This window comes from Danio rerio, chromosome 1 (genome assembly GCF_052040795.2).
Source record: "Danio rerio strain M-AB ecotype USA chromosome 1, GRCz13ab, whole genome shotgun sequence".
Lineage (NCBI taxonomy): Eukaryota > Metazoa > Chordata > Actinopteri > Cypriniformes > Danionidae > Danio > Danio rerio.
In genome coordinates, this window is record NC_141021.1 from 41,181,435 (window position 1) to 41,200,000 (window position 18,566).

At 34.2% G+C, this 18,566-nt stretch overlaps 2 protein-coding genes across 5 annotated transcripts in view; one reads left to right on the forward strand and one right to left on the reverse strand.

The window, feature by feature from the left end:
• tenm3 (teneurin transmembrane protein 3) overlaps positions 1-18,566 on the forward strand; it is a 971,756-nt gene that overhangs the window by 34,712 nt on the left and 918,478 nt on the right. The window contains exon 2 of the mRNA XM_087235111.1: positions 432-521. The gene's annotated coding sequence lies outside the window, so the exon portion shown is untranslated. The remainder of the gene's footprint in view (positions 1-431; positions 522-18,566) is intronic.
• vegfc (vascular endothelial growth factor c) overlaps positions 1,112-18,566 on the reverse strand; it is a 58,264-nt gene continuing 40,809 nt past the window's right edge. For 3 of the 4 annotated variants that reach the window (XM_087235363.1, XM_087235361.1, XM_087235362.1), the window contains exons 5-7: positions 9,999-10,102; positions 4,298-4,616; positions 1,112-2,085 (exon numbers count right to left, since the gene is read on the reverse strand). In XM_087235363.1, coding sequence (XP_087091489.1) covers positions 1,971-2,085; positions 4,298-4,616; positions 9,999-10,102 — 538 coding nt within the window. In that variant the 3' untranslated portion in view covers positions 1,112-1,970. 4 annotated transcript variants of the gene reach the window in all.

Consider the following 18,566-nt stretch of genomic DNA (forward strand, 5'->3'; position numbering starts at 1 on the left):
AGTTACTTCAGAGTGATGTCAGCTGCAATGAAAAGCCTGGCAATTTAGCAGATACCTAACTGATCCCAGGTGAATATACTGGAGCTCGTTCAGGTGAAAAAAAAAAAAAACAATACAAGCAGAAATTACAGTTTTTATGGACTTTACAATTTATTTGATGACCTCTAGCTGAGGTTCCCACGACCACACACAGGGAAATTTCTTCACCGCATAACAACATATTTCTGCTTATTGACATGATCCTGCTACCACAAATTTTTCTATGCATTTGCGCTATCCAGTGTTTGTCCGTAAATTCATTGTTTTGCTGCGTTTCAGTCACTGCTTATTTTTGTTTACATTGTAGCTGGGACGTCTGAAACTCTAGTCGTTGAAATGAACAGAACAACCCACTCATTTATTTACATGTCTGTACTTGTTTTCTTTTCTAGTTTGCTGCAATAGTCAAGCGCCAGACGAAAACTCTGTGTTGGCTGCATGTTGAAATGTAAACCTCATCTTCATTCACCACTGCGAACAAGGTAAGCAAGCCAACGCAAAGGGGAAAATCAAACTAGACGTGGCTTCAAATACTTACATCCTCTGACCGGGCTGCTGCTTCTAGTTATTTCATGGTGATTCAGTGTGAATGCACACATGTTATTTTTATCAGGTCTCTCTAGGGATTGTGCAGCGGATGCAGATGGCTATGGTACAAACTGTTGCAATCCAGGTTTGCAGGGGAAACCCTCATTTTTGCTGGAAACAGATAAATGGTCCACAGTTTTACAGCATAAAATCCATACTAGCATGTCAAAGTATGCGGACGGAAGAGGTAATACAGTCCAGATGCAAAAGTGATATGACTTTAGATCTAAAAAGCCCTGCAGAAAAGGAGGAAGAGTGCATAAATAAATATATATATAAATGTGTGTTGGCTGAGGTTAAAACACAAGAGGCCACCTGCTGTACGAATATGCTAGAAGACAAAATACGTGCTGGATTTAGCTCGTTACTGATCCGTCCCATCTGATGGCTTGAAGATTATGGAGCTACAGGGGGTTTTTGCGGAATGAGAAACAGTGAAAAATCACACGCACACTTTTGGCAGGCATAGACGCAAGGACTAGGATGGAAGCAGAGGTGATTTATTATATTTACAGTGTCAAGCTGAAACAGTGGGCGGATATCAAGTGGAGTCGGGCCAATCACATAGCTTCTATTTACACACCCATTGAGGTCAGGAGTCTTGATGCGACCACTGATCTCCAAGCTTAGAAGTCATTCACAACATAATTTTCACCTTATACTGCTTTCACAATGTGACGTAAGTGGAATTCAATCATCCATGTGTATATTGTCAGTCATGTCTATGTAGCACCGGTTTTCCAGATTTTGCAGATGCTGTTTTTTCCCTGCCTTTTGACTTGCGTTGTGATGGTCTTAGATTGTCAACAAACAAATTTTTTTGCTGGCTTTGCATGATCGCTTTGATGAAATTTAATATGGAATGATGAAAGATGCATATATTTGGTAGTCAAAACTGAATACATTTGAATCATGTGCAGTATTACTTTAATAAGATAGTCTAGCTTATAAATAAGTTAACAATATACAACTTTATACTTTATTTTACTGGACTTAACATGATACAAAAATATTGATCACAGTGTTTTTCTTTTTTCCTTTTTTTTTGTCTTTGCAAAGGTTCGAAATGAATGAGTTGCAAAACATTTCATGGCAATAAATTATATAATCATTATCCGACAAAAACATGGCTCGTGGCTTTTCTGTCTTTCAGTCCTGGATAGCTCAGCCCATGCTTGATATGTGGGGTTGAATGTAGACTTTTTTGTGTGTGTCTCCCAGTTTCTCCATTGCTAGTCCACATGACTACGCATGTGAGTCTGATAAGCAGTAGCCGAACGTTCGCACTGCTTCAAATGCCATTGTCCGTTAGCATTCAGCGCCATCTGCACTGTTGGTTGGGTTTAGTCCAGTCTTCCCCAGTATGTGGGTATACAGTGACACAGTTCCTCACTGAAATACTCATTTTCCTTACATTTCCTTCTCTTGGGGTCCACGTTACATGGAGGCCGGACACAGCTGACAAAAACAGAGGGAAAATTGATGATATTTAACATAATCAGTGTAGCATGCAAGTATAGCTGAAATATTTTGTAAGATAGTACAATAATTTATTAGCACTACTTGAAAAAAATCTATGTACAATGATAATAATAGGGGATATTTGAGTATATTTGTTTAGTGTGATAATTTAAAGATACATTTATTGCATTTTGTAAACATCATGTTTTTTGTACTAGTTACATGGGTCAAAACTACAATCAGTAAATTATTTTCAAAAGTTATTTCCTTTCAGTTTCCTGCATTTCCTCTTTTTAAAATGTTAATATTTTAAAATAAAACCAGTTTGCATTTGTTTTTTGTTTTTTTTGTAGTTTTTTTTTGTTTGTTTTTTTGTCATCTGTATTTAGAGAGTTCCAGAGAAGTGCCATAATAAATTTTCTTATAAACAGCATTTTATCTCAGCCTCATATGATTATGTTCAGTTATTTTACTTTAAACACAATAAAAGAAACCTATTATTTGCCATAAAACTGAAAATAGAGAAATTACAGAAATTTCAGATGGTTTTTGCATATAAACTCTTGGTCTGAGTATTAACTTTTATTATTAGTGCATCCCTAACAGTGTTGAGTTTAATTGTCTATAAAGTGACTAGTTGCTGTAATTAAGTGAAGTTTAGTTTTAAACTAATTTCGAGAGAAGCATGTTCTCATGATTTACCCAGCTGGTCCACATTAACTAATTATGATCCTCCAATCAAAGGATCCCAAACCACTATATATATCCTCATTTCCTTTCTACAACTATCTTCGTCTGGAAGAAACCCCCCCTCCTCCCCTTCTTCCTCCTTTATCCAGAATGGGCGGCACGGTGGCCCAGTGACTAGCACTGTTGCCTCACAGCAAGAATACCAATGGTGTTGGGTCCTCGCTGAGCCATCTGGTATTTCTGTGTGGAGTTTGCATGTTCTCCCCGTGTCCGCGTGGGTTTCCCCCGGGTTCCCCGGTTTCCTCCCACCATCCAAATGTGCTCTATATTATAGATAAAACAAGCCTAAACCTTTTTTATAATGTCTTACTCTCAGGAAGTTCGCCTTGGCCTCAGCAGCGGGGGAGTTTGAGATAGACCTGAGCTCAATCTCCACTCGCCCTGCAAAAGGGGGGGAGCCCTGGGCTCGAGGATCCCTTGAGCTCAGGGCTCTCTCCCGGGACAGCATGCCAAACAAGCTATGTATAAATCATGAGCTAAGTGTGAACTCTTGAAATTACTTATGTAGTTTAACGATAAAGTGAAGATTACTTTTTACTTCACAGGATTACAAGTTAATTACAGTTATTTTTGCTGTAAGTATTGTAAATTCAACAGTTTTCTGTAATTTAATTTAGAGAAAATGAGTTAATTATGTTTGGTTATACAAATGATTATTTGTCCGGACAATTAATTTGTATATAGTTGCAATCAGAATTATTACACCCCCTTTGATTTTTTTTCTTCTTTTTTAAATATTTCCCAAATGATGTTTACAGAGCAATGGAATATTCACAGTATGTCTGATCATATTTTTTCTTCTGGAGAAAGTCTTTATTTATTATTATAATTTTTTTGCTAGAATTTAAATAAAATAAAATAAAAGCCATTTTAAGATCAAAATTATTAGCACTTTTAAGCAATTTTTTTCCCCTGAAAAAAGTCTACAGAAAAAAACAACCTTACAAAATAACTTGCCTAATTACCTAACCTAGTTAACCTAATTAATTCTAAATTATTTGTTATTAAAACTATTATGTTTAGAAATGTGTTGAAAATAACAAGGGGAAAAAAACAGGGGGCGAATAATTCACGGGTTTTAATAATTGTGACTTCAACTGTTTTGTGTGTGTGTGTGTGTGTGTGTGTGTGTGTGTGTGTGTGTGTGTGTGTGTGTGTGTGTGTGTGTGTGTATATATATAGTCAAACTTCAGAAGTTTCCTTTATTATTATTATTAGTAGTAGTAGTATTATTATTATTAATTCTGCTAGTAGGACACATTATGACATATTATTTTCTACTGGTTTCAACACTTTCATATGATGTGAATTTGCTGGAGAGAGTTTATCAGATTTGAAGTTAAAGAATGCAGAAAAATGTGAAACTACTAAAATGTTTTAGGGGGAACCTGTACCTCTTATGACAGCTGAAAAAAATGATTTAACACTAAGGCATTGCATAATGACAATCTTTTCTCACCTGCATGTGGCCGGGTGAAACCGTCTCCCTTTTAAGAAGCACTTGTTAGGGGACTCTGTGCATTCACACACACATTTGGTGCGGTTGAGAGGTTGACTCCTCGGACACACTTTGGCACAGGTGCACTGGCAGGTGTCCCTGTTGAAGCTCTGTTGAGGCCCGCAGGAGGACGGCTGTGCTTTACACACACACTGGCATGTATTCTTGTCTAGGTAATGGTGTGGTCCGCAGCCTGCTTTTCTTAGCTCTTTTCGGCATTCACACTGACACGTCTCCTCATCCAGCTCTTTGTCAGGGCCGCAAAAGTCCGTTTCAAAATCTGCAGATAGAGTGACAAGAAACAAAGTCTTTATTTCATGTTACAACCTTTTTTGTGAGGAAATCTTTGGTCAGTGGTATGGAATGCCTGGCCAATTCCCAGAGTGTTACATAAGTAAAGAACAATGTCCAGCATGCAACTGTTTAGCAATACAGCAGTTCTACCCAAAATTCATACATTACCCCAAAATGCCTAAATACAGACGTTTTTCTTTACAAACTCGATCAAAATGTTAGATTTGGTGGCTAATTCGAGTATGTATACACTTTTCTTTGTATAGAAGTGTATAAAATGGTCTCTGAAATCCTTTTATTGGCATATTTGTTGGCAGATCATTAAACTTAGAGTTTATAATCAGCAATATAAACTCACAGTATGTTGTCTCTGTATCTGCATACTAGCTGAACATTATGGCATTTAATGCAGAAAGATTTTAACTTTTGGTTGTTGTCACATTCGTGTCATGGTGGTATTTTTGTAGAGTGGTTTGCCATCGCCATTTTGAGACATTTCTCTTGGGAAACTCTGTTAGGGTAAATAAAAAAATAAGTATATTTGGTTTTCACTGGAAAGGTACCATGCTGGTCTGGTTTTGTTGAAGAGACCTCATTTAAAAAACGACTTCTTTCACAACACAGACGGATTTTTAAAAAAGGCACAGTGGATTGAGCTCGCATATATGATTTCACAGAATGTATTCCCTTTGAGAGATGTGGGGTTAACCTCATTTACCATACTTGAGATTTCAAGTCTGCATTTATTATGATTAAAATAATGTGAAGGGCACTTGTTCTTTTAAAAGTTGTGCAAATGTTAGCTTATAACATTAGAAATACCTTCTAAAAGCATCATTAATATAACATGAATGGCCTGTTCTATTTTCAATAACTTGCTCAGTGGTTAGCACTGTCGCCTCAAAGCAAGAAGGTCACTGGTTCGAGTCCTGGCTGGGCCAGTTGGCATTTCAGTGTGGAGTTTGCATGTTCTCAGTTTTTGTGTGGGTGCTCCGGTTTCCCCCACTGTCCAAATACATGCGGTATATGTGGATTGGATGAACTAAATTGGCTGTAGTGTAGTGCGTATGATTGCGAGAGTGTATGGGCGTTTCCCAATAATGGTTTGCAGCTGGAAGGGTATCCGCCGCATAAAACATATGTCGGAAAAGTGACATATGAAAAATCAGAGACTGAGCTGAGCCAAAGGAAAATTAATGAATAAATGAGCATTGATATAACATGGGACTGAAACACAAATAACATTTATTATAACCAAAAAAAGTTAATATGTTGTCTAACTGTAGGTTTTAAATGTCAATGCTATTAATATTTATGTTATTAATGATGTTAATATCTTAATGTGAATTTTTTCTTCTTTTTCTAATTTTTTTAGGGGGTTCCACCTTTATAATAATGGGGCAGTGGAGATTATAGACAGGAAAGCATTGGGAGCTAATATAATATAATATAATATAATATAATATAATATAATATAATATAATATAATATAATATAATATAATATAATATAATATAATATAATATAATATAATATAATATAATAAAATATAATATAATATAATATAATATTATATAATTTTTGGCTTATTAAAAATGAAACACGTACAAAAGCAAACAAACAAAAAGCCTATTACATGTCTATTGTTCTGATGCTTGGAAACTCCTTTTTGTCTTTAACCCATATACAGAAACAAGAAAAATCTGTATATGCGGTGAAATGCTACACCAAACAAAATCCAGCCAAAGTTGCACACTCTGACAGCAATCCATGTTTTTGCAATGGTGCTCTGTCATGGTCAAGCCACATAACTGCTCTCAAAGCATTTCAGCTATGCTTATGTGCCTCTGAGGACATACACAACAGACTTGGGGAAGAGATGAAAAAAAGAGCGACAGAAACTGGAGACAAAATGACCCTTACACTTTATATCAGTATAGCATCAACTCATTTTATAAAACTTGCCATTACAGCTGAGGAAAATCTTGCTATACCTTTTGTTTTTTCAGTATAGCATGAATATGTTTTATGTAACTTGTCATTGCAGCTGAGGAAGATCTTGCTAGACCTTGAAGTGAGCATTTACTGTTTGTAAGCATACTTATGAAACTGCACAACTAGAAAGAAGCAAATCTGCATTGGTTGGCAAATACAGTATTCAAAGTAAGCTGACCCGCAAGATAATGTGCAAGCAGGGTGAACTAATGCATTTCTGTCAAAAACGAGGCCAAGTAAAAGGTGATGTGGGACATTTTCATGAAGCAAGCAAAAAAGAATAACAATCCTGACACATTCCTCCTAGTGTGTCGTCTTTAGCAAAGATTAATTTCACCCATGTTTCACTCCCCAACCTACAGTGGGGTTGAACACAAATCTATTGTTCTGCTTCAGGATGACAGTCAACATAATTGGCCAGCAAGGTATAGCAACAAAACCAACCACACCAAATCAAACTGTCTTTTCAAATTAAATGCAGTGCCCCAATATGTGCACACACACATGCGACATACTGTATATGTATGTCTATTTTGAGAACCTCTATCTGCTGCTCTCAGGACTCTGGACTTATGTTCGCCTCAGGGTGTTCTGACTGCATAGCTTATGCCGCATGTATAAACCGACAGACTGCTATATCTGCATCAGGTCTGACCCGTCACATTTGCTAACCGTAAGTAGACAAGTATGTCACTGCCATTGCATTGAACCTGAATTACATCATACTCCACCTGAGCTAAAACTTTTGGTTCGAGATCAGTTATCAATGTGTTTTTTATAGGCCTTGTGGTGTTGTAGTCATGGGTGTTGATTGGTGAGTTCTGCTTTTCTGGCAAAAATATAGAGGTTTGCTTTGTTTTTCTGATCACAAACTATCTTCTTTAGTCTGGGCTGGTAATTGTATTTCATCCGTTAGTTAAGTGTGCATAAAAAATCTATGAATTACTACATTTGCAATAGGTATATTGAAATTCTTTGTAAACAATGCCATATTTAACACTCAAAGCATACTCTTGTGCACAGCAGAACATCCTTTAAAGTCTTTTGGGTATGTTCACATTTGTAATTTGTTTGGTTCTTTTGGCCTGGAGCCAAAAACAAAATTAAACATTTAGTTCTGTTGGAAACATATTAATAACTGTCACGTTACGGGATCGAACAAAAACAGGGTGTAGGATGCAAGTGCAGATTTTGAATGTGAAATAGTGCAGCGACAGTGACAAAAATCCAAAAATCAAAGTGACAAAGTAACAAACAAAACAAACAAACGAGGAACTCAAACAGATTATACTCAAACTAGACTTTAACAACTAAGACAAGATACAAGAGCAAGATCGGGAACTACATATTAACAAGGACGAATACGAACTGATGAACAGAGGATAAATGACTGAATAAATAGTCCAGGTAATCAATGGTGAACAGAGATAGCTGTGGTTGCAAATCAGTGTATATAAAAGACCGGGTGTGTATGGAAATGTAGTTCTTAAGCCACTGTAGTTCGCTGGGAGTTGCTGGCAAACTACAATGGCATCTGGTGGACAAACACAGTCATGACAATAACAGGCTCACTGGAAATACATGTTTCAGCTCACATTATTGCAACATTGCAAAAACAAACTTCAGCATGCGTTTGAATGCAGTTTCAAAATATAATGAACTCTAGAGGGCAGTATGATGCCAACAAATTTAGTTCTATTTCACATTAATGACATTTAAAGGGACATATTATTGATTAATAAAGGATTATTATTTTTATGCAGTTCTTGCACAACAGTTAAATACCTCAAAATAACTTGATGTCCATAGTTTGTAATTGAATAGGCTTGCCTCACCCATCTCCTATATGGAAAACTTTTCCAGTGTGATCAGTTTGCTCAGTAGCTCACATTGTACAGCATTGTACTTGTGATGCATAGTGCTCAGCTGAACAAAAGACAGCTAAACGTCATGTAAAAAGGTAAAATAACATGGTTGCAGTACAGTTTTTCTTAAATTAGATTTTGAAAACACTACTGGTTGGGTTTAGGAAAGGGTTTAGGTCAGTGGCTCGGTGATCTGTACAATAAGCCAACCTCTCAATAATATGGACAATAACAATCTGTATCTGAAGCACCCAACACAACATACCATAAGGGACATATTTTAGAATTGCTAAAATATTGACTGCGGCCTCTAGTGGATTTGCTTTCTGAAACATACAACAAACCAAAGAAACATATATTTCAGGTTTTGCAAAAAAAATAAATAATAATAATAAAAAAATAGGCTGAGGTATGTATTTCCAATGAACCTGCATTGAAATACAATCTGAAATACAAAGTTGAAAAAGGACTTTTATGATGTTAATTTTATGACAGAACTTACTGAACATTCAAAACAATGCTGCGCTATAAGTTGAATGAACTCACACAAAGACATAAAGATCTGTTGCCTAAATTAGAACCCCTGTATGGAACTGTATAAAAGCACAAATGTAATAATTAATTAATAAATAAAATTATATTCGTTTTATTTTATTTTTCTTTTGTCTGTGTTCATATTTTTATATCATCTTTCCCAAGGTTTGGAGGACAGCACTGTCACTTAATCATATGAAATGAACTGAAGTACATTTTAATTAAACCTAAAATTCCAAGTGTGAACAAGTGTGTTTATATATATATATACATACATATATATATATATATATATATATATATATATATATATATATATATATATATATATATATATATATATATATATATATATATATATATATATATATAACAGTTAAAATACCCTATGCATAAAGGTATGCATACCCTAGTGCAACTGGTATTAACCCAAACTATTCATTCATTCATTCATTCATTCATTCATTCATTCATTTATTTTATTTTCGGCTTAGTCTCTATTACTCTGAGGTCACCACAGCGGAATGAACCGCCTATCCCAAACTAACTGTTGGAAAAATAGTGTTGTCCTGTTTTGTTCTAATTCTCTGTTTTCTTTGTTTTGGGAAGTGTTTTGTATGTCTTCTGTCCAAATAGAAGCAGATTTCACCCTGCAGTCCAACTGATGTAACACCACTCTGTCCACTTTTCTTTAGGAAGATTAAACAAGTCACTTTCACAACTTTCTGGTTCAGCCTTGTGCTAAATTACTGTGTGTTCAGGACGTGCCCTTAAATTTGTCATAGCATGCTATAAAGCTTCATATAATTTCAGTACAAGTTATGACCTCAGAATAAATCCATTAGAATTAACTGAACATCAAAACTGAAGTCTGTAAGGAAGAGTTCTCATGATTTCTCTCTTTTCAATAGATTTGTTTCTCTTTCACAAAGAAACACTTATGAACAACACTGTAAACGTGCATTAGCACTTACCAGAATGTGGTTTTGAATGAAGGGTGTCAGGCAGCAGCACACATTTGCATAAGTGATTACTCCAGCTGTGATTCTTTGGGCATGTTTTATTTGCCACATGACATCTGTGGAGGAAATAAGTGATTAGCAAAGTGACTGGCAGTAGTGTGGCATTTAAAACAAAATCCGCAATAAACCCAGCATAACAGTTTCAATTTAACTCAAGTGTTGATAATTCAAATAATGACTCCAGAATAGGCCCACATGGAATCTGCGTGCATAGAAAATATCTTGGAGAAAGCGGCAGATTTTTGAGTTTATTTATTTATTTAAATGTGTAAATACAGATTCATAAAATTGTATTCTAAATTTCTGTAATCTTGCTGAATAATTTGCAGATGCTTAGATTATCTGTGTACACTCCAACTGCTAAAGTAATATTTTCTGTCATTTAGTGGATGTATTATATAAGAAGGTTACTGTAGCTTCGTTTACCAAACAACAACTCTGGGTAATTGGATTTGAATAAAAGTGAAATTTATTTTATATTGTATGTGTTATGTTTTTAGATTTTATATGCATATCATTCTGAATATGTTCAAAGAAGTCAGCAGATCATGTCTGGCCCTTATCATAAATAATGAACAACTATTTTATCTTGTTCATGTTTTACAATAAGTTTCCATTAATGCCAATGAATTTGCTAACATGAAATAAGAATAAACAATACATGTACATAATTTATTATTCATAATTTAACATTTACTAATGCTTTAATAAAATCTAAAGCTGTGCTGGTTGACTTTAATGCAATGAAGAACTTTTGTTTTCTTTGACGTTAGGAAAGATGAATGAATACTGTCCTAAATGTATTGTTCATTGTTTGTTCATGTTAGTACTGTAAATACATTAACTAATGCAACCTTAAGTGTTGCCTATATCTCATTTGATCACAAACTATCTTAACTTTTCTGTAAAGTAGTCATTTTCCTTTCTTAAATTGAATAAATAGACCTTCTATTACTTCACTGGCTACACATCTATTTTATTTACAAACTCTTGATTTCTTCACTGAACACACCTCAAAGGAACTATTCTAAAAAAAAAAAAAAAACCTTTTCTACTGTGTTGTTGGTTTGGCACGACTCTGGAGGTCTATTAACAGGATGGAGGAGTCAGAGCTTTTTTAAGACAGAAGGAAGGAGGGAGTGATGCTATCGCAGTCCCTCGCTGTCCTGCTAACCAGTAGCACATGTTCTAGCTGGCATGGAGGTCATGTTGAATGTAGAAGCACACTACAATCCTTTGAATCGTGAAGAGTGAAGATCAGATTTTTTTTAATAGCTTAATTAGATGCCACAAATATTAATATGTATTTTAAAAACAATACATTTGATTTCCCTTTAAATGCAATGCTCTGTTCCTGCACAATAAATATCAAGTATTTATGCCACTAGCAATTATAAAAAATATACATTTTGACTGGACACGTCTCGACCTTCTAAAAAATGGTATATTATATTTTGACATTCATTCAAACTAGTAACATGTGCTAGTATCTATGTAGGAGTGGGATTTGACTGCAACCTCATGTTTCAATACCTTCTGATCATCAGGTGCCAAAAGCTATTGCAAATTCTTTAGTTCTTGTGCAATACACTAAGCATTGCAGCTAATTCTGCAATTCAATGTGATATCTTAAGCCCCTAACAGCAAAACTAATGTTGTGTGTGACTTTTTGTTTGACGTTACTTGCAAAATCCAATTTACCCTTTACAATTTACAGTAGCTTTGTCTGTCCCATAAACGCACATGATAAGTGAAAGGAAAGTGCCTAAAGATAACATGCAAGACTGCTGATTTTCAGCAAAGGGGCAAAGAACATAGGTTATAGATTAAGGAAATGGAAATGCGGGGAACAAGTATTAATAATTTAGGAATGCTTCGTTTCTGTTAAGTGTCATAGTAAAGCTTATTTATTTTGCTATTGCGTTAACTCATCCCGAAGCTTCCTACTACCCTGTCCCATTGACTGTAGGTCATCGCCAATCTGTTTTTAGTCAAAAGATCACTCAAGTGAACATGTACCAACTTTTCTATGATTTAATAAATTTGTCTGTGATTTCACAAAACCTGTCTTTAATAAAAAACTATTAGGGATGAACTCGGCTTAAGTAGCATAAGCCCACAAAAACCCACAAATGAGATTCATAATTTAGAACACATAAAAACTAAACAGGGTATTATTTTAACCTCTTTCCTTCCTAAATGAGAAAAGAAAACAGAATAGTAAACAGATTTACCAATTTACAACTTATAAATAAATAAAACTGAAATACAAACAGTACCAATAATGAAATATGCCTCGTTCAGAACTTTTGTCAACTTTTGTCAAAAAAACAAACAAAAAAAAAAAACACTTGTATCACATTCAGTAGAAGTCAGAATTATTAGCCCCCCTGAATTATTCGCCCCATTTTATTTTTCCCCAATTTCTGTTTAACGGAGAGATTTTTTTCAGACTATTTATAAATATAATAGTTTTAATAACTCATCTCTAACAACTGATTTATTTTATGTTTGCCATGATGACAGTGAATAATATTTGACTAGATATTTTTCAAGACACTTCTATACAGCTTAAAGTGACATTTAAAGGCTTAACTAGATTAATTAGGTTAACTAGGCAGGTTAGAGTAATTAGGCAAGTTATTGAATAATAATGGTTTGTTCGGTAGACTATCAAAAAAAATTTACTTAAAGGGACTAATAATTTTGTCCCTAAAATGGTTTTTGAAAAATTAAAATCTGCTTTTTTTCTAGCCGAAATACAACAAATAAGACTTTCTCTAGAAGAAAAAATACTATCAGACGCATTGTGAAAATTTCCTTGCTCTGTTAAACAAATAATAAAAAAATATTTAAAATATTAAAAAAATCAAAAAAAAAATCAAAAGGGGTCTAATAATTCTGACTTCAACTGTATGTAATGGGTAATGCAATTTGTAACAACAACAACTACAAGAATAATCACAATAATTTAAAAATACTGAAATATGAATATCTCAATCAAACGTGATCTTCTCTGAAACACTCAAACACCAACTTTAGGTTTTGCTGCAAATATATTGCAATATTATAAACAATAAAACTAGAATTATATCAAAATATAACTCAAAACATGATTAGCAAAAATACAGAAATATGAATGCAGAAATATCAAAGATTCAAATCTAGCTACAACCAACTCTTTTTTTTTTTTCATTCCATTTTCTTTTCCAATCTCCAACACTTTCTATCAGGAGCATCCAAACTGAACACATGGACTAGCAAATCTTCTGTCTGCTCCATTATGCATCTATCTTCAGCCTCAGATTTAAAGTCCAGGGGGGCTGCAGCTACTGGGCAGTGAAATCACAGTCTTCCCCCAAGATAAACTTTACTCTGGCTTCTCTATTTTGAAGTGATATGAATCTCCAAAATTGGAAAGCAAGTGCTACTCTAGTGCTACGAATGGATCAACACTGGTGTGAAGTGTTGCTTTGCTTTTCCAATAAGTGTGGACTGGGATTTGATATTGCCTGCAGGCAAGAAAAATGATATGGAGCAACCCGTCGAGGAAAGTCCTGTTCTATTAAACCACGTGAGAAGGTCATTTCTAAAGCCTCTTTGAATTTCAAAAAAACCTTTTCCATTTGCGCTGAGTGTAATCAGTATATGCATGTGGATTTAAACATCTGTAATGCATTTACATATATCCACAGCTGTAAGGCATCTATAAAATTCAACACTGTGAGGCCTAAAAGAGATTTAGTGTTAATTACGACTCCATCCGTAGATTATCTGACTATCAAAGTTGGGAGTCGAGCCATAAAACATAGATTCAAGCACGCAATATTTGAAAATTATTACTAATATCACATCAGCAGATCTCAAATACAGGAGTACTAGTAATATGCTGTAGTAAAAACGCCACACTCCAAATAGTCCAATGAGACTAAAAGAGCTAGAGAAATGCTTTTTCTGACCCCCAGAAAGGCTCCATCCACTAAAAATATCATGTAGTGGTTGAGTATGAGGTAGTCAGATAATAAAATGAAGTGTGAGAAAAGAATGGAGTGTTTATAATGCTGTACCCTTATATTTACTGTATTTTATGAGAATTTTCAGGACATGTTTGGTTTGTGTACATGTACATGTATCAAAGAAATATAAAGCCTAAATGTAGATCATTCACCATGTCCTTTGTCATTACTTATTGATATTCTAGTATTAATTTAATTGAGTTGGGTAAATCAAGATAGAAGAGCTCAAATGTTGGCTACTTGAATTGAAAGTTTCCAGCATGCTTTATATGGGTTTGCATAAAGAGTTAAATGTAAAACGAAATGTTTTATGTAAAGATAAAGATAGTGTTTCACTTCTTTTTTGGAAAATTAGAAGAGTTTCGATTTAGAGTTTTAATTGAGTTTTAACATTATCCCTGTGCAAGAGAGGGCATGCTGGCAGATTTATACTACATACATAATTATGTTTGTTGCTTTACTCAAGGGGTGTCCAAAGTCGATGCTGGATGGCCAGTATCCTGCTGACTTTAGGTCCAACTTTATTCAACACACCTGCCTGAAGGTTTCTAGTATACACTGGCTGTTTCTCAATATGCGTTCTTCAGCGGTCTTGCGTCCTCGTGTTCTCATGTTCTCGTGTAACGTCATCATCAGCAGCCAAAGTTCAGTTCCAATACTCAAGACCGCAAGAACAGATATGTGTGAAACTTCCCGGATGTATTTTTGACATCGAGGACGCACAGATGTAGACAGAAGTGCCAAAAGTCATTGCGACTGGAGGTGGTAAGCACAGCATTGTATTTAGATTAACACAGTCACCTGATTTCATTAAATGGTTCTACGAAACATGATTTGTTTTAAATTAACTCATTTTAGTCTTATTGTATCCCTTTGACTTCCACTCTTATAATTTTTATTTATTTATTTATTTATTTATTTATTTATTTATTTATTTATTTATTTATTTATTTATCATTATTTCATTTGATTGTTTTGGTTTTAATAATAACCTATGAATAAATGTTCACCTTTAAATGGGTATAGGCAAACTAATTTAATGGAAAATAATAAATAAAAAAGTCCATTAAACAGGCTTTTTTTTAAATGGTTATTTAGTAAATTCATATAATTAGGTAATGCAATAAAGTTCTGCATAATCTATGAATTAAGTTCATATTAAGCTGCTTAATACATTTTATAATAATAATAATAATAATAATAATAATAATAATAATAATAATAATAATAATAATAGAGTGTGTGCTCAATAATAATCATAAATGATATTGCAAATTTTTATTTTGACCATTATTATTATTATTATTATTATTATTAATAATAATAATAAAATAATAATAATAATGATAATAATACAGTGCGTGCTCAATAATAATCATAAATTAGATAGCAAAATTTTATTTTGGCCATTGGATCTAAAATATCCCCAGTTTTCACCAAGTTGGTAAAAATAATATATATTCATACCCACAACTAAATTTAGCTTTAACAGTTTGAACTCAACCAATCATAAAGTCAAATTTAGACCTACAGACCTTTCTCTTTCCAAGTCTATCCTGAGGAAATACCAATCATGAACAAGTCCTCAGAGAGCAAGCCATTTTTTTCTGAAAGAAGACATGGAAGTGAATAATCAGGTTGGGGCCTTTTTTCTGCATTTTCAGTCCCACTCTATTTATTACACCGTCACCTCCCTTTCTCCCAATCCTTCCCTTCACCACTTTCCTCTCCCTCCTTCTCTCTGTTTTTGTGAGTTTAAGTGGCTTGGGCATAAAGTCAGGTCCCCAGGCAGATTTAGCCTCAGAGTTATCCAGCGAAAAACCAGGCTCAGATGTGGGTTTCCCCTCTAGATCAGAGAGACACGAGACTTCACGCTCTACCCGCAACCTTTGCACTGGAAGATATGCATGTCTGTGTTCAAATGTGTGTGTGTTTATGTGTTCAGTCTTACACCCTGCTGAGAACTGACTCGGATGTAACAGCTCCAGTTACAGGTCCACTATCATTAACCTCCCTTGGCTAAAAGGTGAGAGGTCGAGACCAGTTAGCATGACCCAAGGCTGGAGCAGGTCTAGAGAAGCTCCATTCTCATGCATAGATCAAGCCTCCTGTCCGGCTCGCCGTGAAATCACCACCTTTCCATCTAGACAGAATGGGTGATTTATTACCCATGCAGAACTGCTTGTTATTAAGGCTTTGTTCACACTGCACAAAAAAAAAAATCTGATCTCTACGACTGTCTGTCCACATGGTCGTTTGCCAAATGATGAAATCTGATCAGTTTGTAGTTAAAATAGACTCAGGTGAAGTCAGTATTAATAGCCCGCCTTTTTTTTTTTATATTTCCCAAATGATGTTTAAGAGAGCAAGGGAATTTTTACAGTATGTCTGATTATGAAGATTACGGAAGATATTATTATCTTTATTATATTAGCAGTTTTTTTTTTTATTAGACCCTTTAAGCTAAATTGTTTTTCGATAGTCTACAGAACAAACCATTGTTATAAAATAACTTGTTAATTAACCTAATTAACTTGGTTAAGCCTTTAAATATTAATAGCTGTTACAGAAGTGTCTTGAAAATTTTTTGGTCAAATAGTATTTACTGTCATCATGACAAAGATAAAAGAAATCAGTTATTAGAAATGGATTATAACAGAAATTGGGGGGAAAAATTAACAGGGGGCTAATAATTCAGGGGGGTTGATAAATCTGACTTCAACTGTGTATGACCATGAACCTTAAAACCAGATTAGATTAGATTTACAGATCAACTGAGAGCTAATTATTTATAAAAAATAAGTGTTCTTCGGATATGACAATATTTAGCCTTCAACTATTTGAAAATCTGGAATCTCAGGGTTAAAAAAAACATCTAAATATTAAGAAAATCAGCTTAATGGCTGTCTAAAATAAGTGTTTAATAATGGACATTGACAATCAATAATTGATATATTTACAGTATGTCATTTACAAAATTTCATATTAACTTTAATATTAATTTTTTTTTATTAAAAGAAAAAAAATTCATTTTGACCCATACAGTTTATTGTAGGCCATTGCCAAAAAAAAAAAAAAACCCTAAATAACTATACTAGACTGATTATTGGGGTCCAGGGTCATATGTTGTTGTTGTTGTTAATGTTGTTGTTATATATGCTACTAAATAAGACTAATTCTACACTATTTCATCTGCACAAAGTAACCATAAAACACTCAAGCATATAAAACAAGAAGAAAATCCATTAAAATAAGGTGTCATTTATATAGTTATTTTTGCAGCATGTTTACAGTTGTTAGATGATCAAATATATTAACCTGAATAAAAGAAATTATATTTACATTCAAAAAATAGGGAAAATAACATTCTGACTTTGCATCTATACTGTCTACTGCACATAGAAAATACATACAGCACTGATATATTATGCATACTTCAATGTTAATTGAAGTTCAAAATTATATATATATATATATATATATATATATATATATATATATATATATATATATATATATATATATATATATATATATATATATATATATATATATATATATATATATACTGAATGAAAAGCCAATGAATAAACCATTTAATGCACAAGAATCATTTCAAATACATGCTTACATCTGGTTTGCAAAAGTTTCTTAGCTGTTCAGACTGCAAGCAAAATTGTTGAATACTTATAGCCATATGATGAAAGCTTGAGTCACCATTGAATGAGCTTATATATGGCAAAATAAACAACTGAGATTGATGTTCCTAATGAACACAGTTCTGGTGACAGAACTACATGTTTTGCCACAATACATAATAAACACCATTACATGTCAGTCCACTATGCATTCTAAGCTTCAAACCTACCATGCAAGCTATTCAAACAGATGCTGGCATGATTAGTGTTGCGGGTTGTTTACTTAGAAAAAGAGAAACAGGTTGTTGAATATCAAAACCGTGAAATAAAGCAAATTGCCGACTAGCGCCGAAATGGTTCAGTGCTAAACTACACATGTACACGGCTCTCAATGTGTTTTCAATTACCATATGCTCAGTGGCATAAGACAACACATTCCTTACAACAGAGGGGGGAGATAAAAAAAAAAAAGGACTTACGATATGGTCCACGCGAGGTGGAAGATGACCTATCAGATGACTAACATGTGCACTTGCACCTTGCTTAATGTAAAACAGACCCATCCATTTTATATAGCAAGGTGTCAGGAAGAGAATATATATGCTTGGGTGTCTTAGAGAGCATGTTCCTAATACAAGAACACTGCTGTACATTGTCCATAGGCCGCAATGAGACATATCCACATTCCCACTTCTACAGTACTTCAACTGCGGGTCAGTAAAGCCCATATGCTGTTTGTTATACAGAGCGGGTGGGTTCTTTGCTGGGGGCTTTTTGAAGAGGTCTGCAGATCAACCGATTTACATTTAAAAGTCTAAAAAGGTTGGAAGATACATTTCCCATATGTTAATGTAAACGGCGCTATG